We start from the raw sequence: 18,172 nt of genomic DNA on the forward strand, positions 1-18,172 counted from the left end.
GAGGGGCAAAAGGGTTAAGGTTTTTAATTTGTCATTTTGCAGAGCTAAAAATAAGTAACTTGCAAGAAAATTAATTTTATATTTGAAATCGGCATAAAAAGTTTCATAATCAGCTCAAGTTTCATTGCTCTAGGGTGAATATTAAAAAAAAAAATGTCCTCGGGAGATGCTAAACGAGAAATGCAAGTTTTTTTTTCCCCAAAGTTACATAGTTTTCGTCTTTGTTTTCTCAAGTATAGTTTCTCTATTCACAACAAAAAAATGAAAGTTGTAATTAAGCTGAAAATTGTAATTAAAGTAGGTTAAAATCGCTTTTAAAGAGCACAAGGTGGCTACCAAAGACTAAAAAGAGCTCATTGTCTAGAGTCCCCTGTAAATTGTCCCATGGCTGCTTGCCATTGCATTTTGCATGAGGAGTTCACTAAATAACATGTCCCAAAACTAAGGAGTTCATTAAATCCACATGCTCAAAACAACAATGATTGCCAAGCTCTCACGATGGAAGAAGCCATTTTAAAAATTATATGTTTGCTGCATAGATGAGCTTTGACTTACACCTTTAAAATGTGTTTATCTCAAGCATAAAAAAATTCTATATATACAGCGAAAATTGCATTGCCCTAGCCTACAAATTCACGAAACGTCTTTTTCAAGTCACATCTCCCCTCAATACTTATGCTTAACGTGTTTCGCTGTAACCTCCACGAAGTGACTGATGCACGACTCCCGGGATGCTGTGCTCGTCATCATCTCGGATATCGGCTGCAGTCGTTTAATGTGTGACTAAATAAACAATTCAAGGACCGCATCACAAGGTCCGTAATGTCACAAGTGACTCCTGCCGGACGGATGAAACGGGCCTCGCCAGTGGTGCTGTGCACATGGATTGCTGAAGCTTGGGTCTGTATTCCCTAGGCGCCTGTTCGTCGTGCCCTCAAGAAGAGCTCAATTTCAAACGTCCATGATGGTACTGAAGATGAAATGCGATACGAGCACATCTTTGACCATGGAGTGTTGGAAGAAAATTCCCAGATGACGATGAATGAGTGTATGAAGAAATGTATTTAGTTTCTGTTTTGCTCGGGCTATACTAGGGTGAAAACATTTTTTATCCCATCTGCTACAATTCTGGTTTACCTCCCTGCCTTTCTTTCAATTTATTCCTGCTCTCCCTCTTCTTCCATTCGCTATCCCCCAAATACAACTCAGACTATGTGTGGGTCCGGACTATTCGCAAGCTTAAGGTATTTCTTGTGTCTTGACACAAATAGATTTAGTTCGGAGTGCCACCTGTGTCGGCGTCCTCGTCTTCTTTTCTTGCGTGTGTGTTTGTGTTTTGTAGCGGCTAACTATGCATTCAGTATCTCGCCAACTAGGCCAAGAGTGAGTTTTTCTCGTGCAATGAAGTCAGCAGCTGATTTAAACATTGGATGCTCTGGGATCCCCTAGTGACGCATTGGCTGCCATGAGTCACTTAAGTTGTTGCTTCAGGTTTTACAGCAAAAGCTGTTCTAAAGTTCACAACAGCCAATTTCTGGTGGCATAGTTGTCTGCCACCGCCGGTACTTTTAGCTAGCCACTATCACACACAATGCCGAAAACAACAACAACAAAAAAAAATCACCCCAGGCCCACTCTGGATAGTCAAGTATTCTGTTATAGAGAGAGCCAATGCTTTAATCTTTTTTTTTTTTTTTTTTCAGAAATACCCTATACGGGCGCAGTTGTCGGTCAAGGATATAGCATGGTAGACAGAATGACAAAGAGCAGCATTATGGTCCTGAGAAGCGCCGCTTCTATAGCAGCTCACATCGTGGCGTCATCGCCCACGGGTGGGGCCTAGCCTCACTGCTGCATCTTGGGCTCTCTAGACAATGTAGAAGAGTAAAATAACACTAGGTGTCACACAATGCAAATTGCATAATGAGTTGACGATTTAAATATTCCCACCCTTACTAAAGCTTCCCACCCTTAATAAGGCACAGCATCAACAAGGTCTCTAAGAACTTTACAGATGTGTAGTGGGTACTCTGCTTCTCTTCAGAATGATGAATATTAGCATAGTGGGTACTTCTTCTACTTTGCAAAATTATGATGATTCATAGTGTAGTGGGTACCTTGCAGCGTTTGCTGGAACTGAGCTGCGTGTTCTGTGTAGGCTTAGCATTTGCTGAAGCACGCTGTAGTTAGTGTTATACTGCAGCATTGTTAGCTGACTCAAGCACCTAGTGAAAAGTTTTGGGACATTATAAGGGACTTGGATTGCCTTTGGAGATGGATCAGGTATTTCATTGCATTTATTGGTTGTTCTCAAGTCTGTGGTCGCTATGATGTAAACTGTTCCAACCTGTTTTTGTTTCATTTTGACTTCATGATCGAAATTGTTGGGGCCATGTCAGTTTCAGAAGCTGCTTATGAATGACTAGGCTGAAAAAAAGAAATGGTAATTCTACTATTTTCTATTTGTCAGAATTTTGGCCTTGTCTCTCTCTCCCTGCACATCACGTAATGTCAAAAAACCGTGAAAACTCACATTTTCAAAGTAGTAGATATGCGTTAGCATGAATTATTGAGAAAACTTGAGTCTATGTTATATCGAATATGTAGTTCTAGAGACTGTCTTGTTTCTGAGAGGCTCCCCTGTGATTACTCTGGCAACTCTTCTTTGCTGACACCCCGCCGCGGTGGTCTAGTGGCTAAGGTACTCCGCTGCTGACCCGCAGGTCGCGGGATCGAATCCCGGCTGCGGCGGCTGCATTTCCGATGCAGGCGGAAATGTTGTAGGCCCGTGTGCTCAGATTTGTGTGCACGTTAAAGAACCCCAGGTGGTCGAAATTTCCGGAGCCCTCCACTACGGCGTCTCTCATAATCATATAGTGGTTTTGGGACGTTAAACCTCACATATCAATCAATCTTCTTTGCTGAGGATTCATTTTCACGTCATTTTTGCAACCCTATTGGGACCACCTTAGAACTAAGCAAGGAAAAGTTGACCATTTGGAAATGCTAGTGCAGTCATCTTGCCCCAGTGATATACTCTTGCTTCACTAGCTTGGCCCTGCCAAAACCCACTGTTTTTACATATTGCAAGTGGGTTCCATCCAGTCTAGTTTCTACTTAGGTGCTACATAGACTGCCTAGCTTCCTAATACACACAAGTGTGCGCACACACACACCTCGGTGCTTATTAACTTTGGATGCTTTCTACTCTAATAATGCAGACCAAACACACTCATGAATTAGTAATAAAACAAACCAAACATTTATTTGTGATTTCCTAAAAAGGGCAATCTCGGTGCCTTGTTGGTGCACAGAGCAGGAAATGAGTAGGCCAGAATGTATTTCAAGCAGTTATCTTTGAAGCGGTCGCAGCCTCCCGGCGTTCATCTTCACCGCTCTCCTGGGTGCTTCTTCAATGATTTTGGCAATCTGCTTTTGGCAGCTATCGATGTCGGTCCCTTTGGCCAGTCAGCACATGGATTGTCATGTTTGTAAATTGCTTGATGTCACTTGGGAGGGTGGCGAGGAGGTTGTGTGAGAGAAAATTAGCTGGTGTGCCTTGCGGTGGGAGAAATGGTGGAATTCTTCCATTTCCCACAGCTCTTCCTGACTTGCATGAGCTAGTGAGATTGAGCAAAAGTGTAGGATATGGTAATGCTCGTGACTTTTAATACCAAACAGAAGAGGACCTTTTGTAAATGAGGAGAGCTTTTTGTTGGGCTCTTCAGAATAGTTTGAAGGTGCTTGGCTAGGCTAGTGTTAACAAGTACATGAAACTTCGCATCAGGAGATAGGAATAAAGTCATGATAAACTAGCTTTTCGTTCCATCGCCCCCTGTCCATGCATATGAAGGTGACACATGTTTTATTCATTCCAGGCCAAGATCCTCTGCAGTAGCAATTGTAAATGTGTTGGCTGCAAGAACTTTGAGGACAGCTCGGAGCGCAAGACATTGATGCAGTTGGCAGATGCAGCTGAAGTGCGTGTGCAACAGCAGGCTGCTGCTCGCACCAAGATGTCGGCCTGTGACCTGCCCATCCGACCTGCTCCAGTGTCTGAGACGGGAGAAAGGTGAAATAAGTTTGTGGCTTGTTTTGTGTATGCGCTCCGACTTATGTAGCATATGTCTCTGCTCAATGTCTAGTTTGCATTTGTGTGCATTGTTAAAAATGGTCCTCCGTTATTTATATCCAAACGGTCCTTAGCCTTGTGTCATGCCACGTATTTTTTTATATAATGATGAAGAGTCATTATTAGACCTCAAGCCTCTCCTGGTCTTCTCTCATGTTACTATCACTCAAATCAAAGCATCATTGATGTACTAACCCATCATACTCACACCGCAGAAGAAAAGCAAGGAGAAATAATATTCAGATGTTTAAAAAAAAAAAGATTTAAAATGAGGATATTGGAGGCATTGTCATACATCTATTGTATATTCTTGTGTAGAGAATATACACAGGCTATTCAAAGGACTTTGTGACAGTCCATTGGGTGGCGAGAACACTATCAAAACGATGGCCTTCCAAGCTTCTCTTCAAATTTAGTAATTTTGAGCACGTTTACTTACACCCGAGAATGTCACTTTCTTGTGGTGCACTTCTGCATGACAAAGAGAACTGTACTTTGGAAATCATGGTTATGGTGAGTAATTAAGTAGCACAAGGGATACTCATTTCAAGCAGCACTTATTGAGTAGGCTTGTATGAATATTGAAATGAATATTACAGTATTTTGATTTACTTCGATTGGAACTTAAGCTATTCGAATTTTAGTGCACTAATATTCTAATGAATATTACATTATTTGAATTTGCTGCTCTCCTCTACGGCGTCTCTCATAATCATATGTTGGTTTTGGGACGTTAAACCCCACAAATCAATCATTATTTGAATTTGCTTCGGTAAAAACGGAAATTATTAAAAATTTCGAATTGGCGAATAGGGCTATATACCTTATGTGAAATCTGCTGCCATCTATCGGCTGCTGTGCGTATTTCCGGCATGTTGAAGGCTAAGCGCCCTTTGCTTGTGGACATTTGGAGTTGACGTATGAATGTGTGTGGGCGCTGATAGAAAGCTCCCACTGCAGTCACCAAAGGGCTGAGAATGGGTGTTGTTGCATACTTTGCTTTGCCGAACGTGTATGTTTCTGTGTGCAGGCTGCCGTTTGCCTTCATGACTCAGGACGTGGCGGAGGCCACGTGCCAGTGCCTACTTGCACGGGCTGAAGAGACCAAGCGTCTCAAGAAGTCCTTTGTCGATATGGAGCGCTCCGTGCTGGAGGAGTTTGGCCGCTGCCTGGAATCTATCATTGACAGTGCACACCGAACCAAGGCAAAGCAGCCAACTGTCGACACTTCGGAGAAGAAAAGCGTACCTGCCACCCTCCCGCCAGAGCGTGCTGCATCGCGCAGAATTAAGACGGCCCGACGTATGCTCAACCTCTAACCTGCCTTCTGTCATCACCAGGGGGAAGTGGACTGGAGGACTCCTCGGGTGTCCTGAAGCTGCGTGGTGCGGTCCGTTAAGCGAAGGCGTCTCCTGGAAACGCGCTGTACGATTGCCCCCCACCCCTCTTTCTTTTTTTGCCGTTTCCTGTTTTCCGCGAGTGCTGCTTGGCCAAGCAGATGTGCATAGCTAATGCTGTTCGATTGTCAGCATGAAATTTTTTTTAATCTGGTGTATTAATTATAACTGTTCAGAACACATTGAATGCTTGCTGCTTGAACAGTGCACTTGGTTGGAAGACATTTGGCCTTGTTTATTTTCTCCATCACACAGAGTATAAATTGAGTGTTCCTGTTGGTGTGCTGTCTTACTAGTAAGGTTGCCTTGTTTCTTTGTCATTGCAAAGGTAGGCTTGGCAGGAGGTGGGTAGCATAGTTTGCACATTGGTGTGAGCATGCGTTTATAGGATACAACACTGAAAAAAAAATTGTCAGTACAACGATACAGGCATTGGTGTTTACTGCTTGTACTGGTCCCATATTTAAAATTTTTTTTTCAACCATTGTATCTTATAAGGTGTGAACCTTGGTCTTGTCTTGAAAATAGACGGAAGGAAACACCCGTTGCCCAGTTTAAATGTGTGCTTACGTGAGCCTTTATGTATGTTTTATTTGCTTGTGCAGGCAGTGTGGGAATGCCTGAATTTTCTGTTTTCTTGAGCTCTGACATTATTGCCGTTTGTAAATATAAGCATTTGATTGTTTAAGTTATGCTATATACTAGTCAGCATCTTCATGCATATTCACCAGAGTATGTTTTATCCTTCTTTTGACTTATTCTTCACAAAGCTTCATTAATGTGCTGTTTGGGTTGTGGCTCTCTTAACTTTTCTTTTTTCACTTTTGTGTCATGCTTTTGCTGTTAAGGGGAGATGTGATTTGGAAAACACGAGTTTTTTTTTTTTGTAAAATTACATATTTTTTGTTGTCATTTGCTTTGAGAAGTTTGGTTTTTCTAGTTTCACAGGGAAAAAAAATGAAGATTGTAATTAAACACGAAGTACGTTAAAATTTCTTTTAAAGAGCACAAGGTGGCTATCAAAAACTAAAGAGAGCTTATTGTCTAGAGTCCCCTGGAAGTTATCACCTGACTGCTTGCCATTGCATTTCGCATGAGGAGTTTACTAAAACCACATGCTCAAAATGAAAATGATTGCCAAGCTTGCATGATGGAAAAAATCATTTTAAAAAACATATCTTTGCCCCATAGATGAGACCTATGTCCTTTAAAACCATTTTTCTCATGATTTATCGTTGGGCAACTTTATGAAATCAGGCATGTTTTTGGTACTTCTGATGGCCAGATCAGGATGAAATTTTGTCCAGATGTTCCTTAATATGTGAAGGGTGCAAGTATCTCTTATAATATAATTATTACAATGCTAAAGCAAACTATTAGTTTAGACTGACAATTCTCAGAATTCTCACACAATTTTTTGTGCCCATTACAATGTTTTATATGCACTTTCTTGATAGTTCATTCTACAGTTAATGAGGAGCAATGTGAGCCATTGATCGCTCAGAACCATAAAAGTTTAGTGGCATAAAAAGTTTGTTCACACAATATTTCACAGATTGTCATGGCACAGATTGTCCCAACAATGTTTTACAAATTATCATGGCAGAAAACGAAAACTGTGCAAGTTACTACAAGATTACATATTTTAAATCAGCATAAACGCCTAATATATACAGCATAAAATTTCATTGCCCTATCCTACAAACTAATGCAACTTTTTTTCCTCAAATCGCATCTACCCTTAATTGGTTGTGTCTGTTTGTTAAGAAAGGCAGATTGTATGTTTGGTGGCTCCTGTCATTTTTGATTCACCTAATATGTCTTTTCATTAATTTCTTTACTAATACTGGGTGTGCTGTGTGTGATGGTGGTGGTTACGGTTACGCCCCTAAAGGATGTGAAAAGTTGTGTGTAGATAGAGATAATTAGGCTGTATTTCGAAACATACATGATGATGTAGATATGCATTGTAACTTTTGAAAAAAAAAGAGAGTCCTGAAAGATTTCTGAAAAAAAGATTGCCAGATTGGAAAGAATGTGCAGCACACATGGCTCGTTGAGTATTCATTATGTGCTTACTGCTATTAATGAAATGCTTTTTTCAAAGCAATCATCAAATTTTGTGCTTATTAGCAATTTTTCTTTTATTTATATATTTAGGGCTTCGCTAGAGTGTGTGTGAGCCAAAGGTGACAGAATGGCATGCTTTGGCCATTATATCACCATTAATTGGTGACAGTAAGCTGTTTATCAAACGCATTAATGTCAGTTACAAAATCAAAACATGGAAGATGGTTTTTAAATGTGCAGTTTTTTAAATGTGCAGTTCAAACATTGTTCACGTACTACTCATCATGTAAATGTGCTGTTATAAGAGACTGCACTTGAACATTTTGTGTGCAGCTCTAAGTGACTGAAAATGCGTTCAGGAGAGTTGCTTGTTGGGCAAGTTGGAAACCGAACATTGACACCTCGAAGTTTTACGTTGGACAATCTGATCTATGTGTCAATGTATGGTTTAGGGAGCATGAAAATCTTCTACCCTGGGCACTGGTGGTAACTTGCCGTTGCATTGCAAGTTGTGTGGTTGTACACCCCTGTTTGATAAGGTTACAATTTTAGGTAAGGCTAAGACACAGCGAGAACGGGAGATTATTGAGGCATTCCATACGTGGAAACTTGGTCCAGCCAAATGTGCTAGAGCAGTTTCGGTTTATCTCACCAGGAAAGAATGTTTGTTTTTAGCACAGAGGTGATCTGCATAGATTAGCTTGGTTTTTTGGTTTGTTATCTGCGCATGTGTTGCATGGACTTAAGAGGAAGTTATTTTCCGAAATAAACATCGGTTGTTAGTGCCACGTCTCTGCCCTCTGTTTCTGCTGCTCTGCTTTTTTCCCGATTTCGAAGTGTTGTGGCTTCATTTGTAGTTGACTCAAAGTGACTGAAAATGAATGAATTATTCTTTCTTCATGCCATGACCAAGTAGTTAAAGCACCTAGGTGCTGTCTATGAATGCATTGGCACTATTGCAAATGGTACATTGACATCATGCTCGTAAAGCTGGAGTTATTGGTTGAATGAAAGAGACTTTAAGGTTATCCAATTTACTCAGAACGAGATCCTTTTGTCTCATACATGTAAGTGCTTGATGCTCATTGGTGTATGTATTGCATGGACAGAAAGATTTGCTAGTTATTTTCCTCAAGTGGTCCCATGATTTAGGTTTATCTTAACACAGTTTAGTGTCTCAGAATGTTTTGTGTCTGGGAGGGCAGACGTGTTTAAATGCCATGTTCATTATCATAGCCACATTTTTCAGTGCAAAATGCCATGTTCATTATCATAGCCACATTTTCAGCGTAGATGTGAAATAAAATTTGTGGACTGTGGAATGAGAACTTTGGTTTTGTATCCATTTGTGTTTGTCTATTTGTGTTTTGCTCCATGCATAGGGCAGAGACAGAGGAATCAAGGCCTACAGTTCTGCCGGAGAAAACTAATAAACTTTCATGTCCATTGTGATTACTTTCTTCTTTTTTCAATTATTTTCCCCCTCAATTTCTGTATCTACTGTTTACTGTAGCAGCCTGTCAACATGAGCTGCTGGAGCTGTTCACTGGTGCTTGTGTACATGGTCAAGCTCGCAGCTGTGTCACCATGCAATGTCTATTATCTTCCTAAGATATTTGCTTTGTTTGTTTTGCTTTATATACAATATATATAGTGGAAGAATCTTGCGATGCAGTGTACATTCATGTTTATAAAAGAGACACCTCATTTTTTCTAGCAAATAGTGGGCAGTGCTTTTTTTTGTGCATCACTGGTATTTCGAGACAGAGTTGTCATATTTATTTCTCTGTACAGCCACTCGGAATAAATGTTTTAAGTTCCAGTAACCTATTTCGACAACTAGCATCTCTGCATCACTGCTACCAGTGTGCAAAGCATGCATTGCTTTTTCTCCTGTTGGGCAGTTTTTTGTGCAACATTCACACCACAATTTTGGAGACGCTATATGTTGAAACATTTGCATATGATGGGAAATTGGCAACTCTTTCCATTCACAGAAAAAGGAAGCACTGTCCATCAACTGGAAAGAGCAATCTCTTCAGGCAAGTAATTTTTTACTTCACCCATCTGCTTTGCAGCTCAGTGTTGTGGTACAGTAACAAGGATGTATCACCTGGGGCTAGTCGTTGCAGGCTGGTAAGCTTGAATTATTCACCAAAATTATTTGGTTTCCATGCCCAGATGCAGTACGCTTCTCTGGTCAAGTACATGCAGTAATTTATAGGCTGTGAAAAAATTGATTTCAGTTTGACTAAGCTGTTAGGCGTTTGACTGTATGTTTCTTATTAGCAGCCTCTAAGCATCAGTAAAGCAGGTAATACGTGTACGTGGTGGTTGGCGGCTATGACACAGGTCCTACCACATTGTCTTAGAGATGTTTCGGCATGCAACAGCTGGTGCACCAATGTCGGAGGTCGTGTCAAGAAGCAGCGCTTTATTAGTTACTTCCAATGAGCTAGCAAAAAGGGCAAGGAGGACGGGAAGGCCACCAGCTCCATTGTTTCCCCAGTCTATGCACCACTAGTGCGTGATTGCCCTCTGTTTTTTTTTCATTGATCATTTTGGATCAACTTTCCCTTTGCTGAATGATTCTCACTTGCTCGGATCCCAAGGCATGATATGGGATGAGAAGCACATGCGATTTCAATCTTCATGCAAGGTTGGTGCGAGATGTTATGTGCTTATGTGAATTTTGGGATGGCAACTTTCATTGGCGCGGGAACATGCGCTGTGTTGGGTGCCATCTTTGGAACCACTTTCTCACACCATCTTTGTGTGAAGTGTGTGTGAAGAACTTAGGGTACCGTCCTTCATGGAATGGTCTTGATCCTCACTGGCAGTTCTCGATTTGTACAGTTTCAGTGCTGACTCCAGTAGTTCTCCAGGTGCTCTAAATAAAATAATCAAAAACATTACCGATCATGCCCTTACAGCAGAGAGCAGTTGAGAGAGTGGGACATGTGAATTGCACAGTTATCACATTAAGATTGAGCGCGGATATCTGTGCATGGCATTGAATATGCCAGGCAGAAAACGGTAGATTTTGCATGGAGGGACTTGGTTTTTCTAGGTATAAGAATGTAAAGAAGTTAAATTTGAAACTCGCAGCAGAGTGTAAGCAACCAAACACCAAGTGAGCTCATGCGACAAAAACAGGCTAGGATTGCATGTATGCAACTGTCGCCTGAGAATGTATGTTCTCGGTGTATAAGGAGTGAAAGTGCACTCGCACACTTGAAGCACATTCAAATGCACCCTGCAAAGTAAATTTCACCCACTTCATCATCTTTGGAGAGTTGAGTGGAAGAAATCTGAGAGGAGCTCTTCTATGTTGACTTGCATGTAGGGCTGTGCAAATGTACTTTTTAAAAACCGAACTGAACAGTGATGACATCAAACATAATGCAAACCAAATACCTTTACAATAACAAAACAGTGGTCAAGTTTCACCACTTGGAGCATTACTGAATTTGAACCAGCAACAAAATAAGATCGGAATGCTGTGCACTGAAACAAGCTTGACATCGGTGACCATGATGCCCGAGGTGTTATTTTGTCACATTGCATAGAAGTGAGTTCCTGCAAAAGCAGCCCTGACTATATAGTATTTACAGTGCTATTTTTTTTTTAGGGGCGAAGCTCCTTAGGGCGTGGGCTGTGCGTCTCCTGTAGCCTGTATGTAGCCACCTCTAGTTTAGTTCTTGCAGTGTTCACTAGATGGTGGTACTTGTAGCTGATGATGAAAAGATGCAAGATGTTATAAACTAGAAAGCGGTACTTGTAGTTGATGAAAGACGCGAGATCTTATAAAATAGGAATGATGTCACATATGGCGCGTGTCATTGGTTGAAGGCAATCGTTCGATTTAGTGCGGCGACGTACGCTAGGGGGAGCGTTGTAATAAAATCCGTTCGCTGTTGGCGCGCGCTCGGAGTCGCCGGATGGATAAGGCTGCACAGCGGAGAGAGCGCAAGGCGGCAGCAGCGCGCGCTCGCAGACAGAATCCAGATGTGCGAGCGTGCGAGGCAAGGGACATCGCAAGCCATCCATCGTCTAAGAACAAATAAAAGTTGATTTGTGTATATACACACACAGCGTTTCTCACGTCTTTACATGATGATCGACTGGGCGAATTACACGGAAGATTCACAGTTTACCGATGAATCCCTCCGGAGCTTTGCCCATTCATCATCATTCACCCCGTGAATATGCCGTAATTTTTTTACGGTATCTTAACTAAAAGTCAGGTACTGAAGTTGAAGTGTTCAGCAAAATAGTAACTTCACAAATCAAGCAAGAGTACGAAGTACTGCTTAGAGTATGCAATGAAAAATTCGTGAATGGGGTGTGTGTGCTGGAGCCGAAGTGGACTTGTCGTTTTCAAGGCTGCGTGAAGAAGACAAGCTTGCCTGTCAAAACGTCGGCTCCAGCACACACATCCTGTTCAATAATTTTTCACTGCAAACTTCCATCTTCCCCTTCTTGTCCAGATTATGGTCACACAAAAGCTATACAGTGCAACAAGATGGGTGTAAACTAACTCCCGCAACATTTTCGTGCAAGTATGCCGAACTCGCACAATTTTAATGCACGTTTGTCTTCCTCGCAGCCTTATGATAATATTCTTGTGCAAGTATGCCAAACTCATTGCGCATATTTTAATGCGAGTTTGTATTTTCTCCTTTGATTTCCCTCTAATATCTGATTACCAGTGTATAGAATGTGTCCTGCAAGTATTTAAGAGCAGCGATCGTCTAGACAGAGAGTTTCAGCAAGTTAAGAAATCTGGTACAGTACGGCGGTATCGCTTCGTTCCTGGCTGTTGACCGTTTCCTAGTAAAGTTGCCCCAACATCACAAAAGCTTTTTCAAAATCAAAAGTTACTGTGGAGTTGTCATGCCTCATTATTGCCTTTCAGCCTATGGATTGTTAACGACACAATTGTCGTCTGGGTGACGCACTGTCACTACAAAAAAAGGAGTGCTTCTGTATTTGTGTTCTGTATATCTGTAACTTGCTAAAGCTCTCTATTATAAACTCCAGCTAAAATCTTTAACTTGCAATTCATGTAAAATATTAGAACAGATAGTCGCACATTACATTACCCCGTTTCTTTAAGAAAATGGTTTTATGTTGCTTGCCATTCCAACATGGTGTTAGCAATAACATTATCGACAACAGAACTGGTTGCTAAATTTCGAAAATTCGCTTTGTTGTCTCTTGTGTGAAGTCAAATTTATGCTATTTTCTTACATTTTGTTTGGTAGGGCCTTTCACCCTGTTAAGCTTAGCGAACTCTCTTCAAAATTGTGCCGCATAGGCCTATCTGTTAACCTAATCAGCTGGATTCATTCTTACTTTTCTGATCAAAAGCAGTGTGTTCATGTAAATGAATGCTAGTATGACATACTGACAGCGCAGTGTTCTGCAGCTTGTCTTTTCAATGTAAATTAGTGACAGTAAACCATCCTTGTTACTCTGCATGACCGATGTATACAGTGCAGTAGATAATATGGACGAGAAGCAGAGAAAGACAGGTGCAGACTATCAACTAAAATACAGCTATATTGCATAAGCACAAACATGATCACACCCAGACGATCAAATTGTCAGAAATCATTGCCATTAAAAAAAATAGCAATACTCTAGCATATTCATTTCTGAATGAGATTTGGTTCCAGGATTTTAACATGTTGATACCGATCTCTAGAATTACTACAAATCTGGATGCTGATTCTGAAATACAGTTTTTGTTTCTTGGTGATGTTTCACAACATTGTCACCATACAGGGTGCCTCATGAAAACAATGCTTTGGACCATTCATGCCTGTGCAGCTCATGAACATAGCTAAAAGAACAATATAAAAAAAAGTGTCGGACGAAGACAGTCATGAGAAGGCCCTGAGCCGCAAGCAAGAGGGATCCTTACGCTTGCGGCCTGCCCATAGCTGTCTTCGGCCAAAATTTGTTAAAATTGTTCTTAATGGGTATGTAAACACGCCGCATGCAGCCCTCCCATGCGGCGTGTTTTAGAGCTCTGGTCAAGGCAAACTAGACATGCGTATGCACACTCATTTGAACCTTACTTCACATGGATAAATGGTTTTCTGTATTCTTTTCTTTTTATTCAAACCATAAATGAATGAAATACATCAGTACTGGGATCGTCTTGTGAAAAAGGATATTTCTGACTTTGACAACTATGTGTTTTACTGATCATGACCATATGATATAAACCGCTGGTATAGCCAGGGGAGTGGTTTAATGATGCCTCCCCCCTCTCTGAAAAAAAAAAAAAAGTTCTGCCCTGACATAAACTATAATGCTCTTCCATAACATATTCCATAGAAATCTTCTTTGCTAGTTATGCTATGCTGTGTCTCACTAGATTTTATTGTATACATGACAGTCTGTGAGTGAGTTAAAATATACGCATGTGAATTCAAAACAATGAAGGACATTTTGACGGGCCCTGGGTGTGAATACCGTTTTCATTGTTTTCATTTTTTTGTAATTAAGAAAGTTGTTTTGTCATATAATGTTTTAGGCACTCCTTCTTGGTCCTCCAACCGCTGCGTGTTTCAAATAAATAAAAGCCAACACGAGGTCAGTGGCACATCAACAACAGTACAATGCGAGAATCAAAGTGACATGACCCGAAATGAAAACTGTGCCCACAGTGTTATGATAGATTAGACTGTGGGCTCAGTTTGGTTAGTCCAAGGTTGCACATGAAAAAAAAAAACACTCACTGTTGGAACTTTTCTTATTAATCTAAAAAACAAAAAGATGCAGACGTGGACGGGGGTGAAGGACAAGGGACAATCAATGTTTGTTAAAAGTATTTCATAGGTGGTGCGGATTCTGGGAATGCTAGTCAATTAATATTTGAAGTTTAAGATACATTTAGAAGTGTATTTATTTAATTTCATTATTCCAAATGCTTCACACTCTTTTATGCAGAATAGTGAAAGCATGGTGTTGTAAGCCATTGAGGAATGATAACCAAAGGCAGTGTTTATCCAGTGTTCACTGGTAATCTTGTATACAGGACATTAAAAAAAGATCACAAATAGATGAGCAGTACATAAGTGATGATTTTTATTCTTGTCTTTGTCCAATCGTGATATCCTGTTTGTTGAGCATGCCCATTGCTTTTACTGTGCTGCAGGGATTTGGTTTATCTTGTGACTACGATAAGATATCCTTACACTGTTCTGCCTTGTCTACAGGCTTGAATGTGCTCTATGAGGCTGCAGAGATGATATGACACAGAGCCCTGGTTTTTTTTACAATGTCTTGGTACATGGCAGTGACAAGATAGAGGACACCAAAAAAGGCAAAGGCACTGCATTGATGTGAATGGTAAGATAGGCTAAGTGTACTTGGGTGGGTTAATTGAGCATGTGCTTCAGTGAGTGAGTAGAAGAAGGGGGGTCACATGTTTAAAGCCATGTGTTTAACACAAAGTATTGAATTTGCACATGCTTGATAGCTGTTGAAGGTCTTGCCATCAACAAGGTTCATTAACAAGTGGTCAGCTGACCAGTGCTGAGGCCCTCTGCCAAAACATCAACCCTGTCTCACCTCATCTACTTCCTCATGATCTCCATGCATATAGGTTTTATTCTCCAACCAATCACTTTCTCAGGTTCTGTCTAGAACGCTGACTAAGACAAAAGTTTGGTTTGAACAAGGCAGTGCTCATGGAATAGTATGCAAGAGATTTAGCACTACTGCGGCATCTAAAGCTGCCAAATGGTACAAGCAACAATCTACATAAGAAAACAGAAGAAAGGCTTTGCCATCTAATCGGCAAGTGTAAACAAACTGGAACACCTTTGGACCCTCCAGCATCTGTGGAGCATGCATGAATTTGTGTCGACTAAATTTCTCTCTCTCACTCTTGGGAAAAACTAGTCTTGCGAGAACAAAAAAGTGAAAAAAAGTTAAAAAGCTTACGTGTGGCTATCTCTCTAGGTTGAAGCCAACCCCTTGACACTTTATTATGCCTCGTATCAAACACACTAAACAATCAAGGGGTGCAATCTGATATTCATATTGACTGTGTTCTCCTCAGCCATCCCTGCAATGCAATAAAAAATATTTTTTTTTCAGGCAAGCAACTTGCCTTTTTTTACTGTTCATGCCAATTCCTATTGGAGAGAGATCCAACTGAAAAAGCTGCATCTTTCTTAAATAACTTTAACTTCAATGTTAATTCATAAAAATTATTCTAAAACATACTACTTTTATGCGGAAAATTTTAAAAGACGAATAAGGACTCAAAGACAGTGTACAAACCATCTATGGAAGTCGTGGTAACTTGAAATACTATGAATTAAATGGTGCTTGCAAATTTCGTCTGTGAAATGATTGCACTGGAAGATGTGCTGGTAAATGGTGGGCATCAGAATACTACAGTTACTGCTTTTCACCCTTATAACTATGAGATTCTTCTGACCTCACCAAAGGACCGACATGTTTTAATTTATTTCTAAAGTACCGTAAGGCCAAAATAATGGTCGCATTAACTGGTTTATGAGGGATGGTGCTGGTCCCAAGTGTTCCTACTTAGAATAGTCAATCCAGAACAATTAATCAGTTTGACCACTTGGTTCAAGTTGCCTTAAGAATATATTGAAAGTTGTATTACAGATTGCGATCTAATGATGAACAGTTGCTGAACAAGGGATGCAGCTGAAGACTTCTCATAATGCTAGCTTGAGCAGCCTCCCTTCTTTGCCAATTGTTATTTTCTTCAACCCTGCATACCTTTCTGTGGACCTCTCTTTTCTTGCACTTCAATGCAGAAATATCGTGAAAAGTTCAAGCTCTTGTAAAACAATTTTTCCTGCTAGGTCCATGAAAAATGAATGAATTTAATTTTCGTGTGTAGTAAGGCCACATTTTGGACAATTGAAATTGCAAACTGTAATGCAATAGTAATCATCTAGTATAAAAGCAAGACTAGTATTTAGATACACTTATGCTCTGATGTGAACTGGAGAACATTCTAGAAAAAGTGAAGTTTAGACTGCTCTAAGTATAATAGTATGTGACAGACTGTCACAGCATGTTGCTATGACATTTTTATTCATTTCTGGCCTCAATACATAGAACATACAACTCATGTTTTTTTACAGCTGTTTTATGGAGATCTAATACTAAACTGCTGTTTGTTGATGGTGCTTGAGTGAACAGTTATGTAGAAGCACAGCCTGTTTGTGGTACTATCAACACATCTAGAGTTAGTGTACGGTGTTGCTAATATAGGTTTAATGCTCATATGTGTCCTGGTTTTTTAATTTAGCCAATTCACACAGTCTATGGTCACGTTGGGAAAAGGGCACACAGGCCCCAGAATCTAAGCAAACATGAACTGTATGTCTTAAACGAATTAGGCGTGCCAAGACACACCGTCAGTTTCAACAATTATCTTGGTGCTCAGTATCCGAGTGTTACGAGCGCCGGGCTAATCCCCCCGAGTAATTCAGTAGCGTTTCCGGGCCGCGATTGAGTAGTTCTGAAAAGATTTTGCTGCTCAACGAGAGCATTTAAATTGCAATTTGGCGACCTGTAATATGACTCGCCCCTCGTTGAAAACGCGTTTTAACGGCGCCGCCTTTGGATGTAGTGATGCCGGCTTGGTGTATCGCTGATGTATCACTCACTTTTGTTGTACTTGTGGCTGGTTCAGCAATGTGGCTTCGTTCGTCATAGGAATGAAGTAAATCATTAGCCCGGCGCTGTGCGACAAAATGAACATCATTAGAATTTAAGTAAGCGCAATCAGTGTTCAACCGTTCGCTGACATGCATATTAAGGCGTAGCCTTTGTTCTGGCGGTAGCACATCTGTTGGCGCAGGTGTTGGGAGAGACTTGTCTCTGCTTTCGGCCGAGACAAAACGCTATGAGAGGTCAAGTAATGTAAAATTTTGATACGCAATGGTGCCAGTTGAGCACATTACAGGTCATTTTAGTTAGCGGATAGTTCATTTCAAAAATCACCCGGCGCTTCGCCGGGGTCGCCGACAGTGTTTTACTCTTGTGTTCAATGAACTCATGACAAAGCCGTTTATTTAATGCATCATCTATCACGTGGTGATTCAATCTTGGGCGGGAAAGCAGCACCGCAACATTGCTGTCAACTTCAGCCGACTCGAGCGTGAGTATTCATCGTAAAGCCTTTCTTGGCTTTCAAATGGCGGCGTGGAAGCTGCCAAATTACGCAGTTCGAAAGAACTACCCATGAACTACGTAGCATTAATTAATGCGCCTAATGGGACCCCAAAAACTAAGTAATTTCACTCGTTAATGCACTGCACGCGTCTGTTCTTTAGTGAACGAGTAAAACCACGCGCCGGCCAGCGAGAAAAACAAAAAAAAAAAGCACACTAAGCTACTCGTTTGTGTCTAGTACTGCTGATCAAGGACAAGTACCCTGAACAAATCCTGGTAATTACGGGGTACTAATAATGCTGGAATAACGACAGGAAGTACACGTATTTTAGGGCGAGAAAACTGCCTCGACCGGGGCCAAGGCCCCCCCCCCCCCACACCCACGCCATGA

The 18,172-nt window shown here is 40.9% G+C and overlaps 1 protein-coding gene and 1 long non-coding RNA gene across 3 annotated transcripts in view; one reads left to right on the forward strand and one right to left on the reverse strand.

Annotated features, from left to right (window-relative positions):
* The window catches only part of LOC119162040 (uncharacterized), a 166,967-nt gene extending 157,542 nt beyond the window's left edge, over positions 1-9,425 (forward strand). The window contains exons 19-20 of the mRNA XM_075876703.1: positions 3,879-4,072; positions 5,163-9,425. Of these exons, the coding sequence (XP_075732818.1) occupies positions 3,879-4,072; positions 5,163-5,451 (483 nt within the window). The 3' untranslated portion in view covers positions 5,452-9,425. The remainder of the gene's footprint in view (positions 1-3,878; positions 4,073-5,162) is intronic.
* Positions 9,426-13,695: 4,270 nt separating this feature from the next.
* LOC119161211 (uncharacterized) lies at positions 13,696-18,095 on the reverse strand. Of its 2 annotated transcripts, none has more exons than XR_005108432.2 (3): positions 17,274-18,095; positions 15,562-15,685; positions 13,696-13,881 (listed from the first exon to the last, which is right to left on the reverse strand). It is a non-coding gene; the product is annotated as an uncharacterized LOC119161211 (long non-coding RNA). The 2 variants fall into 2 exon arrangements; XR_012887441.1 differs by lacking the exon at positions 13,696-13,881 and adding an exon at positions 13,891-14,852.
* Between the last annotated feature and the right edge of the window lie 77 nt (positions 18,096-18,172).

Source organism: Rhipicephalus microplus, chromosome X (genome assembly GCF_043290135.1).
Source record: "Rhipicephalus microplus isolate Deutch F79 chromosome X, USDA_Rmic, whole genome shotgun sequence".
NCBI classification, from domain to species: Eukaryota; Metazoa; Arthropoda; class Arachnida; order Ixodida; family Ixodidae; genus Rhipicephalus; species Rhipicephalus microplus.